Consider the following 17928-nt stretch of genomic DNA (forward strand, 5'->3'; position numbering starts at 1 on the left):
CATCTTTCAAAACTACTCATCGGACAACGATGGAGATACAATTGAACTCTATTTAACGAAAACAGAAAAACAAAAAGAGTATGTATTTTGTTCATTTTTGATCACCGTCAATCAAATGGAACAGGAGATGTGCGAGAGGAGCAATTGAATATTGGAGTTGCACTGATCAAGTTGTCATTTCAAACTTCCAATTTTGCACATTCTATTCAATTCTTTCAGGAGGAGCAGTTGGTCAACAATTAACTGCTAAGAACAACGGAACTTAGTTATTTTTCTTATTTTTCAATGATAGCACATGAATGAAAGAAGGACATGATGAACTTCTTTGCAGCTCATCAACATTCAACGTCGATTCGAGTTTCTATTTAACAAGGAATATTTTAAATGGAGTTGGTGCAGTTCCGGTTTCAATAGTTGATAAGAGTGAATGGCTCAGAATATAGTGGAAAAGTCAGATTTGTTTCCTCAGTGCAAACACAACAAAATGCCAAAGACACACGTGCGTGTGGAATCAATAAAATCTATCCATTCAACACCATGAGTCATTACAGCACTCAACTTATTCTTAAATTTGAAAAAGATGTTGAGATTATCATAAGAACAGTCACTGATGCAAAAATCGTGAAATGTGGTGTTTTTCCTTTTTCAATTATTGGACAAAGTGATTTGAGTTCAACGGCTCAAATAAATTTTGAAGTCTTTGCTATATCTCTTTTTTCGTTATCGGTAGGTGTATTGTCTCTGAGTGACTTTACACTTTTGTATAACTCTTTATTTGCAAATAATCGAGCATAATAGTTATTTGAGATAGCCGAAGCCGGAGAGCTGAGTTTTTTCAGACCAAACATATGTTTTAGATGAGAGCATTTATTGAAGCAGGTTTTCAACACATCTGTTTGAGAAAATGTGCTGAGTTGAGACCTGAATTCGAAGAGATCTGAAGCCAACAGCAGCAAAATCATTAAAGTCTGAAGAGGGTATTCGCCATGATGCAAAGCAGCAGTGCCGATGTTACACTTAAAGAGGAAGGTTCCAGATGCTATCTCGATGCCCACCTGTAGGAGATACAACATCCACCGGAACGCCGAAGACGCTGCCAGCGGACCCACCGAAAGATCAACCACACACATCCCCAGCGACTCCCACTTTTCCTCTAACACATAATACAAGTTGTAGCACGTTTTGAAAATCCGTTTCAGTTACACGTTTGCAAAATCGCATTCGTCCCATCCCGCAGAGCTATTGACGGCACACTTTACTGCGGAACAACCGCCCCTATCGCAACAAACTCGTCCATCCTCTCTCTCTTCCTGTCCGAGTTCAAATTCTGCAATGCTCCATCTGATGCTAAACTCCCGCTCCCACCCACGCCCCCTTCTATTCTCTTCTATCTCCTCCCAAACAGCCAATCCCTAATAACGTGATGCTCATCGTCCCGTCCCGCTGTATCATCACTTCCACAATTAACTTCTTCACAATGCGCTCCCGCTCTGCTCACAGCTCCATCAGCTTCTGCATCACTGTCATCGTTTCCTGTTAATCTTACATACTCTCAAATGTTCTCCCAACAATTGCCATCACATATTTTGGAATATCCAATTCTATCATCAACTTATTTTCGTTTTCCAAAATAAAGTATTATTATCGAATTCAGTTCTTTTTCTCACCTTTCACAAATAAGAAAGGTTTTTGTTAAAGAATTATTTCTCATATTTATTTATCAATTTAAACTTTATGATATTTTTTTTACGAACAATTAAGAAAGCTCTCATTAAATCATGGAATCATCCACGACATATTTTCTTGTCCATCAAATGATTCGATTCTCCAAAAGTTTTTTAATTTGTTTAAGAAAATAAAAACGGATCAAGACAAATGAAATTATATATATTTATTCCAACAACTCATTCTTATTGTTAGTCGATATATGAAGTTTTGTTTTGGAAAACAAAAGAATAAAAACAAGAATATTTCTGTTTTCTGAAATTACAAAAAGAAATAAACACAAACTTCAAAAAAACAATAAGTTTCGACAAAATATCCAAGTTCTCTTTCCACATGAAATTGGAAAGACTGACAATTAATGAAGAAAAAATCATCATTTTGACTTTTTTAATAACTCGACTGATCTTTGTCTTCGACTGATCTCGACAAAGATCTGTCGATAACCCATATAAATGTTATTCTTCATCTTTTTCCTGGAAAAAATTTTTTTCGAAAAAAAATATTCATTATGAAAAAATATTTATGTATAAATAATAATGAAAAATATTTTTATTCAATTTCGTTTTCTTTTTCATTTTAAAAAAACTGATCAAAAATAAGATAACAATTTTGTCGGTCGACTTGTCGAGAGGCTTTAAAAATGTCGGTCTGTCGCAGAGGCTTAATTATTTTCTTTCATATGGGGGAAAATACGGACTTTCAAGCTTTTTATGCACAAAGCAAGAAAAAATTGTTTTTCTTATAACATTACTAAACTTTACCAGATTTCAAAATAATTTTGATTTTCTTATCCGTAAACAGGCATCGTAGAAATCAAAACATTAAGTTTTCCAACATTTCACGAATGTCAAAAAATGGACTCATTTTTATAGAAATTTTTTATCTCAAAATGCAAACGAAAAGTGCATATTTTTTAAATGAAAATGCCTGAAGCTCAATATTTTGCCCCATATCAAGTGAAGTTTAACCTTTATGTTCACGGAAAAAAACCGTTTTCTGCAACACCTCTTTATTAAAAAAGTATTATTAATTGGGCAAATTTTTGAATTTTCGTTTCTCAATTCGATCGCATGTTCCTTGCGTCTCTGGTTCCTCTCTGTTTTTCTCAGGGTCTGTTTTTATCCTCTCTCATGTATAACTGTCATCAAGTTCTTGAACACTCGTTGGGAGTATTCCTGCTTGACAAGTCTACTGCAGGGGAATCGTTTGTTGTGGAGGTGGCATAGTTGGTTGTGTTTGTTTCCTGAATGGTGAGGTTGCAACGTTTGCTCGATCAAGTGGTTGACTTGGTGGAAAACCAAACAATATGGTAAAGGCACTCACCATTCATGTTAACTGTAAATGTTGTCAACAATAATTCTTTATTGATTATGGTTGTTTCTGTTAAACAAATTTTTGTCAATCTTTTTATTTGAAATGCCTTTTGTTTTATCAACTATAAATGGATCTTTATTTGAAACAGTTTTGTCAGGATTCATTCCAAAATTTGATTAACAGTTCATTTCATCCATCTTGTCTCGAAACACTTCAAAAACAAAAGCTTCATTAATTCGTTCCTTCTTCAACGCTTGCAAAATAGAGAAGTTTAAATACCTTCAAGCGTTCGAATTGCAAAGGCCTTCAACTGCACACCGAGCCTTGTCTGCCAGATTCGAACTGGCTATATAAGAAAAAATGTGATTGAGAAAAAGAACACGTTGATGACTCTAAAGCAAGAAAAACGAGTCATGGAAATACTGAAAAATTTGAGAGATAAAAGAAAGCAAATCACACCGAAAACGCTAAGAGCCGTTGTTGTGAAAGTTTGTCATGAAACGCCTTCTTTCAATTTTCATTCTTCATATTATGAAGGCATAGCGAGGAATTGATGATCGTTCCTTCAAGCGTGAGAAACGAAAAAAGAATGAAAACATCGGAACAAAGCATTGTTGAATTGGAAAATCATTTATTACTATATGTGTGTGGAAAATATTCTTCAATTATTTTTTGTGCTGATGAATCAGGTTATCATGCCCATGAAGATACAAGAAAGGTGAATTTAATAGTCGGAACAAATAAAGTTTGTGAAATTGATAAATGTTTGTTGACAGAGGAGAAAAAAGGTTATCATTTCTTCATTGTATTTCGCTTGAAAGACGTTTTGTCCCTCCTTGTTTTTAGGTGCAAAAACTATTAAACACAAGATCCCTTCGGTCTCTAGGCTATCAAATAGGAATTCATGGTTGCGTAGAAGTCGGAAATTCGTCTTATTTCACAAAGGAGTGGTTTGAAAACTGGATCGAGAAAGTTTTCATTCCTCATGTCAACATTAAAAGAATGATTTTGCCAGATAAACACGCACAGGCAGTGTTGATTCTTGATGGCTGCAGAATCCACCTATCGGATAATGCATTGACTCGTCTTGCTAATGAGTATATTTTGCTTTTGGTTTTTCCACTAAATACAACACACTTGTTGCAGTCATTGGATTTGTCAATTTTCTCTCTCTGGAAGCTTCAAATTCAACAGGTTAGGTCGGGTTCAACACACGACATCTGGGAACAACTTTTGCGGGTTGCAGCGAATGCTATTCTGCAAGTTTCTTTCTCGATTAACATTTTTTCTGCTTTTTCAGAAAGTGGACTTGTGAATGATTTTCAAAAAAAATCCCTCAACAGCCCAGATCTTTGAAGAAAGCTTCAAAAAAGTGATCGAAATTGTGAAATTGTGTGATTATTTTTGATATCATAAAAAATTCCGATGTTTGATCAAAAACAAATTTCATTAAGGGTTGCTCTGAAAAGAAAAATTTTATTTGAAATCACATAAAATTAAAGTTTTATATAACTTTATTAATATTTGTTTGTTGATTTTAATTTGTTTTCAATTGTTTTTATTTCATATTTTGAAAAAAATTCATTAAACTCATCAACAAATCACAAAACTCTAATGAACAGAATTAAATTTCATTCACTCTTAAATAAAACATTTAGACCTGTGCGACACGACAAGCGAATTTTTGTAGCTGTCGGTCACTTTAAAAAAAAAAAAAAAAAAAAAAAAAAAAAAAAAAAAAAAAAAAAAAAAAAAAAAAAAAAATTAATAAGTTGATTGTAAAATTAATACTAAATAAAAAGCACTTAAATAATATGGAATAATTACTAAAATGAACATAGATTATTTTTTTATTAGAGATAACTTTTGATCGAGAAATCCATTATTACAAAAATGAAAATCAAAACTATTATTTCTTTTGGATGCACTGTTTGTAATACATGAACAAAGAAGAATGGTATCACAATTGATTATTCATTAACCAAGCAAGCTTTGATTCTTGCTATGTTTGCTATTAGAACACATTCGAAAACGATATAAAAGATTTTTCATTGTGTTGTTTTTTTTTCAACAGTTTTCATTTTGCAATTCAAAAAGTGACACAATTGAGAAATGCAATGGTTTGAATTTATTATTAAATTTGAATTATTGGTAATTGCATTTCTTTCTTTCTTTTATTTGAAGCATTGTTTAATGGACTTGAAGAATGCGATGAGGAAGAACAAAGGTAGATAATCGAAGAGATGAATGAAATGATCTATGAAATGAATGGCAAAGAATTCAAATCAATTTTCACAAAGGAACTGTTCAATAAAATTCACCAAATGATTGAAGAAAAGACGTTATCGTGGGGAAATGCAATCTTGCTGTTGAAGCATATTGGATATTGGAAAGCGCTGAAATGCCTTTATGGATTTGCATTTGGTCATTTTTTTTTGGTCATCGATTTCAGGAAATGATCATTGAAGAAGAAGAGAAAAAAGAAGAAAAGAACGAAAGAATTTTGATTGATCTTTGTGAATGCTTCACTTTGCTGAATTTACACAAACTCAAAAGGAAGCGGAAATTGCTTTATTGTGTTTGAGTTGCATTAATGATGAAACTGAATGAATATTTCTATTTCCTTTTTGACTTGTTGATTTTATCTCTCTTAATTTTTTTAATAAAAAAATTGAACAAAAACTGAATTTGAATGAGATAACAGAAATTAAAAAATATCACAGGGAACATCAGAATCTGACACAACTTGCTTATCATTCTGCTTGACTGTTTATTATTAACCGAACACTCGAAAATATAAGCTTTTACGAAGTGATAGTGAATGAATTGCATTTCATATCATAGGTCTATTTATTTTTTTATTTTGAGAAGGATTTATCAATCATTTTTCAAAAACAAATTATTAATAAAGTTAGACATTTTTTTAAAGGCTGCATTTTAATTGAAAGAAATAACATAAAAGATATATTAGAAGACTTTCTACTTCATCTTTTTCCATGATTTCATTTTCATTGCTTTTTTGCTCCTTTGTAATACTCAAACTCACATCAATGAATCCAGGCTGAATGATCATTGTGTTGTTTTTCTCCTCGATTTGATTCACCAATTCTGTCCACTTAAGCAAACCCCTCCGCCCCACGCCACTTGCAGCACCTCCGTCCATCATGAAGCTGATATCACCAGACGCCATCGAAGACGAAGGAGAAAGTTCATTTATCACATCATCTGCATAAAATCTGCTTGTTCTGATAGGCTTTTGCGCGAAGGAATCCCATCATTGTTGCACTGTCTCATTCCCAAACTTGTTTGAAAACGAACTGGATGATTGTTCGTCGCCATGGTGTTCACTGCTTGCTTCTTCTTCTTCTTCCCCTTCATCTTCTTCGTCGTCATCTTCATCGTCTTCTTCATCGAAATCATCTTTCCTATCGTCTTTTCCTGCTCTTCCAACTCCTCTTTTCTCCTTTTGAATTTCATCCACTCAGCTGTAATATTCTTCTTCTTCAAGAGATGCAAGAATCGTAAGCTGTTCCTGAAGTGATTTCAGTTTGAAGTTAAAAGGGAAATGTAAAGGATGTCCTTTTTTGCTTGCCTGTTCAACAAGATTGTGAGGAAAAATAGTCTCTGATTCATCCTCAGCTTCAGCATAAGCTATGGCGATGGTAAGTGGTCCACATAAGAGCAAGGCGAAGAAGAGAGCGAAGAAGAAGAAGAAGAATTAACAGTGCCATCATCATATGATATAGATGGATACACAGAATGAGGAGGAATGTTGTGTGGATCGAAAGAAGAGAAGGAGATGTCTTTGGAGGAAGTAGCACAGGAGCAGCAGAAGAAGAGTCATGTTCCATGAAACTGGAAGGATGGAGAACAGAAAGAATCGAAAGAAGAGGAGTTTCAGAGGAAAAAGAAGAAGAGGAAGAAGAGCAAAGCGAATTCGAATGCGGCTGAGGTGAAAGAAAAGCCTGAATCTTATCATTTGCCTGAAAAGAGGAAGAAAATGCAGGCGACGCTGAGCCTTTTGCAGAAATTGGCTCAGAAACTAAATGAGTGCGAAAGGGAATCAAGTCGACTTTGGAAATGTTTGAGGCATTCTCCACAAAAAGATGGTTGCGGACAAAGGGATGGGGAGAAGAAGAAGAAGTTGAAGGAAGAAGAAGAGGAAGAGGAGAAGGAGAAAGAGGCGGAAGAGATAAAGAAAGAGAACTTAAAGATGATGTTAAAGAAGAAGAAGAAGAAGATGATGATGATGAGGGAGATGAGTACTGAGAAGATAAAAGAGGAGGATTCGTCGTTGGAGAAGAAGACGAGGGAGAAGGATAAGAAGAAGAATAAGAATAAGAAGAAGGAGAAGGATAAGAAGGATAAGAAGAAGAAAGAGTATGAATCGAATTTTCGACTGCTAATTCCACATGATTTCCATCTTTTTTATCTGACTTCTCTTACTCTTCAATCAACATCACTAGAGCTGCATTCAGCCTTTTCACATCATCTCGTGTCACATCCGCAATATCACCCACATAATCCAATTCTTTTTCTTCTTCCTCTTCCTCCTCCTCCTCTTTTCTCACTTCTTTCTTTTCCTCCTTCTCTTTCTTCTTTTCTTTCTCATCTTCCAATGAAGAATTTGATAAGCTGTCTTTTTTATTCAATCCATTTGCTTTGCCCGATGAAACCTGCTTAAAAGAAGAGCCAGAATGACACGATGAATGCGAATTGCAGGACGACAAAGAAGAACGAGAAGAGATGCGTGTATGTTCAGATGAAGAAGAAGAGGAGGAGGAGAAAGAAGAGGGAAAAGAATAAGAAGAAGAGAATGAGGAAGAGGAAGAAGAAGAGGAAGAAGAAGGGAATGAGGAAGAGGAAGAAAAAGAAGAGGATGAAGAGGAAGAAGAGGAAGAAGAGGAAGAAGAGGAAGAAGAGGAAGAAGAGGAAGAAGAGGAAGAAGAGGTAGAAGAGGAAGAAGAGGAAGAGGAAGAAGGAGGAGGAGAAGAAGAAGAAAAAGATGATGATGAATAAGGGAGAAGCTGAGAAAAAATTAAAATCTTCATCTTTTGTTAATATTTCCCCTTCAGAAACTGATACGGATGATTCAGACACTCTATTCATGGCACAAAAAAAGTTGATCAAAATTTTCAGACTGCGTTTCATTAGTGTCTTCTTTCTTTTAATAGTTTTTATTCTTCTGAAAAAGGAAAACATTCAAATCCTCTTCTTCCAATTGCAACAATGCTTGCTCTCCCTTCATCAGTCATATCCATTTCATCTTCTGCTTTCATATCTCTATCTATTTTCATTTCTTTTCCCTCTTCTTCTAAACCTTATTCTTCTTCTTCTTTCTCTGTATCTGCAAAACTTCCAGCTCCAATCACTTCTATCTCTTCTTCTTTTTCCTCTTTTTCTGCTTCTTCTCCAACGTCTTTGTCGTATCCCTCTCTTCCTCAAGTTTCAAGTACTTCTTCTGCTTCTCCATCACATTTGAATGTGCAATCGACTTATCCTTCTCCTTCTTCTCCTTCTTATTCATCATCTTCTCCTTCTTCCTTCCCTTCATCCTCCTCTTCCTCTTCATAATCTTCTTTCTCATTTTCTCTTTCTTTCTTTCTTTTTTCTAATTCGTCTTTTTCATCATAATAAACTACCACACCATATTATTTTCTATCTTTTCACATTCATCATTTAACAGATTAACTTTCCAGTGGTTTCGAAAAAGCAAGATTTTCCAAAATGAAATATTCTGAAAAATGAAAGACAACTCATTTGAATTGGTTTGCTGTTTCATGAACCTTTATGAGTAAAAGTTTTTCTAATAGAAGTGAAGCTTGTTCTTTTTTGAATGATTTGGAAAAAAAGAACTGTTCTCAACAAAAAAAGAAGCAACAGAAAAAATATGATGTGAAAACGAAAGCTGAGAATAAAAACAAGGATTGGACTGAGTGAGAAAAGAAGATTAGTTGAAATATTGGGGAATAGGAAGTTAATTAAAGAAAGAGAATTGGAAATCGTTGTTCATTTGTTTCAATTGGCTTTATAAAAGAAAATATATAATGTTGTTATAAAGCTCAAAAAGAAAGATGCTGATCAAATGAAATATGATTATTAAAAAGAAAACCTTGGAAATTAAACTTGAAAAACGATCAATTTTCTGAATATTTAACTTCGATCCATGAAGATGAAATCCACAAGGAAGCAAAGAACGCAGCAATTTTATGATTTCTAAAGATAAAAATGAAAAATAACAAATGTTTGATTCTTGTGAGTTAATATGTTGCAAACTATTTCAACTCTTGTTGCATTTTCTTTTTATATGCATTGGCTGAGAATAAGAAATGAGTATCTCACAGAGTTTTCCTAAGAATTGATATTGAACCTCATTGAAAAAAGCCATGGATGAGAAACTTATTCATTCTCGGCAAGAAAACAGCTTCAGGGTTTCATTTCAGTATCGAGGCATTGATAGTGAACAATCCTTTTGTAATTTTCTTTGAAACGACATTTCATTATTGAAAAAACAAAAGGATGAAATAAAGATATTTAAATGATGTTTAATTGAAAATTAATGTGACAGACGCATTTATCTTTGGTTAATTAATAAAAGTGAATTCAGTGTCTCCAACTGAAGGGAATGTCTTCTGTCACCTGTAATTCTTCGAATTCGGGAAATAACACGTTCGCACGATGCTTCGCTGCATGGACATGAAATAAGGGACATGCTTATGTTGGCAAATATTGTAAAGAATAACCCTTTTGAACCTATTATAGAAAAAAACGAATGAGGATTTCGATCCATGTTGCAACATTCAATCGGAAAAAGGAACTCTCCGTACAGTCTTTACAATTAACCTTTATATCTTCCTTGAAGTCCTCCAATGATTGATCAACGTATTTATCGAAAGCTTGAATCAATCTTAAATCCCAAGATGTTAAATTGGAATTTTTGGTTTTCAAAATTTCGTTGTTTTTTGAAGCGTTGTCAGTTGCTTTTTGAGTAATTTTTCCGTTTGATCCCACTATTATCACATCAGCTTCATCCTCATCTTCAATATTGCTGTTTTCATTTGTTTCTTCTTCATCCATTTGCGTCAATGTATTTGAAGCATCATTTCTCCCTGACAAATGCGAACGCAAAGAAAACGCGTCAGTGCTTTTGTCTTCCCTCTTGCTTTCATGAGATGAATTATACGAAAATTCATCATCTTCAGCCTCTAATTCTGCCTCAGTTAATCCAAAGATATCCTCAAAAATTGTTTCCTATTTTGATTGCTTTTCTTCATTATACTTTTCTGTATTTTCAATCTCTACTGATTCCAGAACATCCAATAATGAAAGAAACGATGAAATGTCACTGTATTTCGGAAAATTCGAAATACTACTATCTGTTCTTGCTATTGCGTCACTCGGGCATTCTGTTGAAACATCGTGACAGACAAAACTTGATTGTGCAGGCTTCGTTGCTGCAAAGATCGCTTTTTCAAAAGACATTAATGAAAGCGGTGAATGAATGCTTTTGAATGAACATGAACTTTCATCTAAATTATCAGAAATAAAACAGGATGCTTTTTCCTCAACACTTATTTCGTCAATTGTTTGACCTAACAATTTCATTGCACTGTTTGCTGTTGTCGAGGAAGATGAGGAAGCATTGCATGAGAAATCATCTTCATTGATTGGAAAAGATGTTCTTTTTGAATTTCTTGCACAAAATGATGAACATGAATTTGATTCACAGAATGAATTTGTCAAATCTGATTCTTCGTTAACAGAAAAGGAATAATCTGTGCGTGAACGTGCTTTGTTTAATGAGCGATGAAGTAAATTTCCAATTTCCGTATTGAAGAAGCTTGTGAATTGTTCGTTCCAAAATTGATTCAAACCAAATGGAGTTAACGAAAAAGCAAGAGCAATTATATCTCCTCTTTGACAAGTCAAAAAAGTGTTGTAAAAATCTATGTACAAATCTGTAGTGCATTTAGACCAAGATGGGATAATAAAATAACGGTTTTGAGAAATTGTGCAATATCTTCCACAAGTTTTCAATAATTCTGGAAAAACGTATCTCAATTTTGATGAATCTTTTTCTAAAAACAAATGCAACACATATAGGGGAAAAAGCAATATCTCAAATTTCAACACTTCCAAAATAAAACATTCTGTCAGAAGTTCTTCTTTTATTGCTATTTCTTTTTTCATCCTGAAATATTTGCACATCTGATAAATGCATGACCATCTTGTAGAAACAAATGTGGGACACTTACTCAAAAAAACATTTTTGTATTTTGAAAAATGAGTTTTTTTGGAAAACTCAATTATTTGCTGTAAAATATTCGATAAAAAATCGTTTCCGTTGATGATTCTTGAAAGAATTCGATTTCACAAATGGTTCATGCAATAGACAAAAATTGGACAGAATGAATTATGTTTTTTTTCTCAAATGTCTGTAGACTCCACCGTATTTATTTGTTCAAGTGCAAGTTTCTGAGGCTTAAGACCATCACTGCAAAAGCAACGAACTTCAGAATTCAGATTTCTCATTTCACACATCACAGACAATGATAGTTTTTCAAAATCGCTTTTTGTGTAACATGATGGATACAATTTCCAGAATAATGGTTTTGCATTCATTAACAAAGGGACAATATTTACTACAGTAAATTTTTGCCCAGCAACAACACCTCCATCCATCACAACAGCAACTGCTGTGTTTGAAACATATTTTGACACTAAGATTTCATTCATTTTCTTTTCTTGAGACAATAAAGTTGAAACCTTTCTTGGTGTTATTTAAGGGAATATTAGTATTGAAGGAATTGTTGGATTTTGCTGAGAAACTTTGACAAGACCAGAAATGAACTCATTGAACTCTGTTGATGAAGCTGAAAGAAATGAAACATTACACTGGCTGATAAATCGAATGAACAAAGGTTGCATTTGCTTAAAAGGATTTAATTGACTTTTCATATTCTCCTTTTTTTGATTTGATTTTTCGACTTCATTTGATTTTGGTTTCATATAAAATTCCACACTTTGATTCGACAATAAATAACACTTGTGATTCTCAATTGAGTAATTGCCTCTTCTTCCTGAAAAACCGCACGCAATTCCTTTTTTTGAATTGGGGCACAAGAAATAACGATGTCCATCCTTTTTTTGATTCCCGTCCGGCAAAACAGGTATGAAAGATATCCATAACACATTTTTGTAAATTTCTAATGATATTTTCGTCATCATTTTTGTTAAATCTCTTGGATGCCTATAAACTTATAAAAATTGGAATATTGAAAAATTCATTCTTTTCTACGAAGATAACGCACTGTTTCCTTTGTCTGTTGCCTTGATCAATTCCAATGAAACAAATTCACAGTTTTTGCTCGACAAATCATCCAACTTTTTGATGAATGATGCTTGCTTAATCCAGTCAAAAAAGCAAAAAATGATAAAACGTAAAAACAAAAGCGATAAACAACATACGATTGTTGGATTAGAAAGAGATAGCTTTAGCTCCTGAGGGAGATTCGTTATGCTATTTGGATCCATAATCTTTAAACCAAGTGACAGACTTTTCCAGAAAGTGACTTCCAGTGGATTTTGAAATTCCAAGTTTCGCTGATCTTGTCAGTAAACCATAATTCACTCAATTCACAACATTTTTAAAATTATATTATTAATATTCAATTATCATTCAAAAAAGTGTTGTCATTCTTATGAAAATTATTCCAATATAATGAACATTAAAAGTGAATATTTTTTCTGAAAAAAAAAACCAAAAAATGAGATTTCAAAAAAAGGTTTTGATCATGAAATAATTGTCCTGTCGGTCACCTGTGTCAGTTACTGGAGAAATTTGCCACTTGTCGCACAGGTCTAAAAACATTAATACATTTTTTGTCTCAATATTATCAATCAAAATTAAAAAAAAATATTTGTTTAACGATGTCTTTGAAAAGAAAATTTAAACTGATTTAGAAGATGCAAACGTATTTGTTGAAAACAATTAATTTTCACAATTTTGGCAACTCATTTTTCAGCTATCCTTTCAAATAGTCTAATGTCCCTCAATGCATTGATTTCTGGTGTGTTGAAAAAAGAATCAGACATTTGTTTTCTTTTCAAATCCAATCAGCTTTTGAAGAAATAACAATCTCCAATTACCGTTCCAACTTCTTCACTCCCACACCTTCCATATGGATTCACTGTTCAAACACTATTTATAAACTGGATTTGGAGATATCCTGCTTTCATTCATTCTCATTCATTTCCACCAACTACCCTGAAAACAAAATAAAAAACAGTCAACAGATAAATATTCATATAAAGAAAAATAAATATACACCAAACGGACCTTCGAATGTTTTTTTCCAAACACACTCATCTTCACAGCCATCATTATTCAAAAAAACACTCTTTTGCTTCAACCTCAATGTGGTAGAAAACAACATTTCATCCCTCTCCACAAAATAATTAATACATCTCACTGGCGGGTCTTTTCAGCCCGTACACATTGTTGTGGATGTTCAGAGGTGTTTTTTCTGTTTTTGTCATGATCATCTCCTTTTATAATATTCTCAACCACCAAAAGAAGTATTTGATGTCTATCTCACCAACACTATGCATAGGAGGGATATGGGGCAGAGAAGAGATGGAAGAGGATTATTTGTAGCAAGGGGTGAAAGTTGAGAGTTTTATGAAATGTTAATATTTCAAGAATGATTTTTGAATGAAAGAAATTTTGAGACAAAGGGACGGGGAAGAGCAGGTGGAGATTTGGAGAAGATAATGTTGTAAATATGTGGAGAAGTTGCTTGGGATGATGAAGGAAGGCTTATTGTTGATGGGAGAAATGGATTTTGAAAAGAAAGAAAAGAGGGTAAAAGCTTGAAAGAAGAAGGAAAATGAGAAATGTTAGATCAGAAGATGGGAAACTTTTATGAAAGGAGAAGATTATTTGGAAGAGACTGCGAAAGATGAAGAAAAGGAGGGAATTGAAATTTTCTGATAATTTTGGGGGTTGAATGGAAGAGGTAAAATCAAAAGGAATGGAATTTGAGAGATATTCTCATTTTCTATTTTTGAGGGGAAATGAGAGGAAATCGCAAAATTAAATTCAATTGACTTTGGAAAAATACATCAAGAGTGATTTCCACAATCTGTTCTTCACAAATATTGTGATTGAGTTTTTGTTAACCAATCTGAAATTTATACAGCGAGCGAGCCATTTTGGCCAATCAACAACTTCATTCAAATTATTCTCAACTTCTCGAATTTCGTACGTCTGATTCCGCATTTCTCAACTGCATCTTCTTCTTTGCCTTCTTTCACATTCATCTTTGTTGATCCTCTTACTTCCTGCTGGGTCATAGAATCGAACCAATTGTAGATTATCTTGTCTTTCTTCTGCGGATTATGCAAGTTATTGGAATATGAGAGTCTGTTTCTATGACACTCACGAATCATTTTTTGGAGAGCTATTCGGGTCACAACATTCGTTTTCTGAGCCATCAATTGGCGCTATTGCGTTCGTGAAAAGATAAATTTTATTGTTGAATAGGTTAAAGGACATCCATTTTGAATGTTATTTTGTGTTTGCGTGTGCGCTTGCTGTTTGTACTGTTGTGTCCAGGTAAATTTGAAAGCCTGTGCTCCTTCGTTATGTTCTGAATTGGAAGGACACTCCAAACTATTTCTTGGGTCTTTCGACAATTACCTCATGGATAGAGAAAATTTGGAGTGGTTTGTGCTTTTGCCTTTTTGTTTAAAATGATATCTTTGTTGACTCGTTTGTTATTTCTGTTTCTATTTTCTGTATTTCTGCGGTGCTTGGAAAACAACATGCTTTTCACTTCATCAACACAGGCTTCAGTCATTTGTTGTGCGTGTCCTATCTGGCTTCTTCAGCCTTGCAGGTGCTCGGCGTGCTGTGTCATCAGCCTCTTTGCAACCGATCGGATCAGAGGAGCCAGCGATCCCCATTGCAGCGCGAGAGAGGAGGTTTATTGAGTCGCTGGGGAAGCAGCAGGAAACACACACAGCCAACGATCCCCGCTTTCCAGCACAAATTCCTGCTGAGTTAACACTCCCTTATGCAGCATGCTCTCCTCCCTTGCCATCCGCACAGCCTCGCTCTGATTGCATGGGTAGCTCTTTGGCTGGGCAAGACAAGACAGACATTTCTCTTTCAGCGGCCAGAGATTGAATATCTGGCTCTATTCAGATCCCGCAGATTCCTCTGTCTTCAAACAGATCGTCCTGTTCCTCTTCCTCACCTTCTTCTTCTTCTTCTTCCTCTTCCTCTTCTTTTTCTTTTTCTTTTTCTTTTTCTTTTTCTTTTTCTTCATCTTCCTCTTCTTCTTCTTCCTCTTCCGCTTCTTCTTCTTCTTCTTCTTCTTCTTCTTCTTCTTCTTCTTCTTCTTCTTCTTCTTCAATTTCTTCTTCCTCTTCTTCTTTTTCTTCTTCTTCACCTTCTTTTCCTCTTCCTCCTCCTCCTCCTTCTCCTCCCCAACCCTTCCATTCATCAAGCACAGCTTAGGGCGTTCGTTCAAAGTGAAGCTGCAGAATGTGATTGATCTATATACCAGTGTTGTTTGAAGCGCTTTACTGTCGATGGATGTTCCACCTTCGCTGCGCTGTGCGTTTTCTGTTGAACAGTTAATGGTCTGCGTCTTCGACGACATCCGCAGGCCGAGGGGACTAAACGCAATGACCCACATAGCGAACCAGAATTGAATGGAAATTTTGAAATTTTCTGTAAAAATAAAATATATTTCATTAATTGTTTCATTTATTTTTGTTAATCTTTATTTTGCTTTTCAAATATTTTTCTTTATTTAAATTTTTTTGTTCACTCTCAAATGATGAATAGTTACGATGGTGGAATAATATCTATGATTTAACAATTGTCTTGCAAAGCAATAAAGATTATTTGCTGAATGGTGCTGTTGCAAAGCAATTGATCAGATTCATGAGGTTTGTCAGAAAATATTTATTGAGATTTTGTTCACAAGTTTTTCTTTCTTTCTTCTTTTTGATCAAATTCTTTTTCTTTCTTCCTTTTTACACCCACTTTTTCGCTCGTTCGTTTCATTATTCACAAATACACAAATATATTCACATCCAGTTTCCACTGGTACCCCCTTGTCTCTTCTTCTCTTCGTGTAACCAACAAGTTCATCACCAACGGTGCTGTGTTCCACTCTGTGTTCCTGCGCAAAGGCATTCTCCAGCCCATCCACCTCCTGCTGCACTAGCGTTTCGCTGAAAACAACGACAAGGCCTCTTCTATTCTTCTCTCGCTGATCAGCAAGTCGTTCAAGCTGTTTGCCAGCTCGCTTGACAAGGCGCTGTTTAATGAGCTGGTCGAGCTGATGTACTCACCACAGGCAATTGTGCGGAACAACGCGTCGGAAATCGTCGAGGAGCTTGCTGAAGGATGAGGGCTGGATGAAAAAGGAGAAGGAGAAGAAAAACGAGAAAGATAATGAAGCGAACAACGAACCAACAGTTACGAAGGAGGAGCTGCTGCACCGTTTCCTGAGTCAGATCTTTGTGCCGAATCTTGTTGGAGAACTGGCTTCACCAACGGAGACTGACATGGCGAAAATAATAACTGCTGGTACTTTGCTTAATCTGTATGCACCTGTTGGGAAAAAGAGGAACAGGAGAAGATACGGAGGAAAATGATGATGATGAGGATGAAGAAAAGGAGAGTGTAACGAAAGAGATGAAAAAGAAAAAGAAGAAGATTGGTGTTCATGTCCGTCCTATCCTCGCACACAAGGTCATTCGCCCACTTTGGCTCGACTGCGTTCTTTCCTGTACTCACCTTTGCTGTTAATTTCATTGATTGCCTCATTACTAATTCCATGCTACGCCGATCCCACCATTACATGCTCCACCCACAGCCTGAAAAATATATGCATCTCCACGCTCCTACAAAAGGCAGAGCAAAACAACCACAGTGTAACATGGTCCAATGAGAAGAGAAGAACTGCCATATCTGAGTCACTGAGCGCGCTCCTCAACAACAAGAATGATTTTCTTCTTTCAGAATCGAATTTGAAAGAGGGTTATATCAATCCCTCAACCGCTTGCTCCTTCTCCTTCATTCACTTCCTCTTCTTCTTCTCCCAAGCTGCAACTTATTCCACAACCTTAACTCATGTTCATATACAGCGCTCACAGAACAGCAAATTGAACAGAACTTGTCAAAAAAAAGGAGGAGTCGATGAAGCTCAACCCAATCAATTCTGTAAGCGAACATGGGTGAGAGCAGTAGAAAGGGAAGGGAAAAGATAAAGTGTTCAGAACGTGTCAAACTTCATAAGAGAGGGAAGAACTTTGCATGCCATTGTTTAATTGCTGCTGATGCTGAGAGCAGAAGAGAGAAAAGGGGACAGATTTAAAGAAGAGCTGAAGAAAAACAGTTTTGTCCCTCTAAATGTGTAACTCGTGGAGAAAAGATATTGCTGCAATTGGGAGAGATGAGAGCGATGATGAAGAGAGAGTCAAATGAAGGGGAAGCTGGAACGAAAGAAAAGGATGATCAAGAGAAAGAGGAAGAAGATGATGAAAAGGGGGAATAAATTGCATTTACGAAAAAAGAATGAGGGTTGTGTCATATTCAATGTTGATTTCGACACATGAGCAACAAGAGCAGGAACTTTGGAAAAGAATGCAGTTAATGAAATGAGATTTTTAAAAATGTCGAGCATAAATGACAGAAAACGATGTAGTGAATCGAGAAAAAAATAAAAATTGTATTTTTAATGAAGAATAAAAAGATAAGTGAAGGAGTTGAGTCAATGATTTTTTTTTTAATTGCAGTTTCCTGAATCACACAATTTTCGTTTGCCGAATCTGTTGAGTTGTTCAGCGGATACTGGAATATTTTGATGA

The 17928-nt window shown here is 35.0% G+C and overlaps 4 protein-coding genes across 4 annotated transcripts; 2 read left to right on the forward strand and 2 right to left on the reverse strand.

Moving 5' to 3' along the window:
- Positions 1 to 7481: 7481 nt before the first annotated feature.
- MONOS_10278 (uncharacterized protein) lies at positions 7482 to 8090 on the reverse strand (the record flags this gene model as incomplete). The annotated part of the gene is made up of 1 exon (XM_067862719.1): positions 7482 to 8090. One exon carries the CDS (start codon positions 8088 to 8090, stop codon positions 7482 to 7484), a length of 609 nt encoding a protein of 202 aa, XP_067720883.1.
- A 6515-nt stretch (positions 8091 to 14605) lies between these two features.
- Positions 14606 to 15229, forward strand: MONOS_10277 (uncharacterized protein; the record flags this gene model as incomplete). The annotated part of the gene is made up of 2 exons (XM_067862718.1): positions 14606 to 14766; positions 14890 to 15229. 2 exons carry the CDS (start codon positions 14606 to 14608, stop codon positions 15227 to 15229), a joined length of 501 nt encoding a protein of 166 aa, XP_067720884.1.
- A 14-nt stretch (positions 15230 to 15243) lies between these two features.
- On the reverse strand, positions 15244 to 15743 carry MONOS_10276 (uncharacterized protein; the record flags this gene model as incomplete). Its single annotated transcript, XM_067862717.1, has 2 exons — positions 15244 to 15537; positions 15609 to 15743. The coding sequence occupies 2 exons, from the start codon at positions 15741 to 15743 to the stop codon at positions 15244 to 15246; spliced, it is 429 nt and encodes a 142-aa protein (XP_067720885.1).
- A 251-nt stretch (positions 15744 to 15994) lies between these two features.
- MONOS_18163 (uncharacterized protein) lies at positions 15995 to 16466 on the forward strand (the record flags this gene model as incomplete). The annotated part of the gene is made up of 3 exons (XM_067871155.1): positions 15995 to 15999; positions 16151 to 16229; positions 16305 to 16466. The coding sequence occupies 3 exons, from the start codon at positions 15995 to 15997 to the stop codon at positions 16464 to 16466; spliced, it is 246 nt and encodes an 81-aa protein (XP_067720886.1).
- Positions 16467 to 17928: the final 1462 nt, after the last annotated feature.

Source organism: Monocercomonoides exilis (assembly GCF_001643675.1).
Source record: "Monocercomonoides exilis strain PA203 chromosome Unknown scaffold50-658552, whole genome shotgun sequence".
Classification (NCBI taxonomy): domain Eukaryota; phylum Preaxostyla; order Oxymonadida; family Polymastigidae; genus Monocercomonoides; species Monocercomonoides exilis.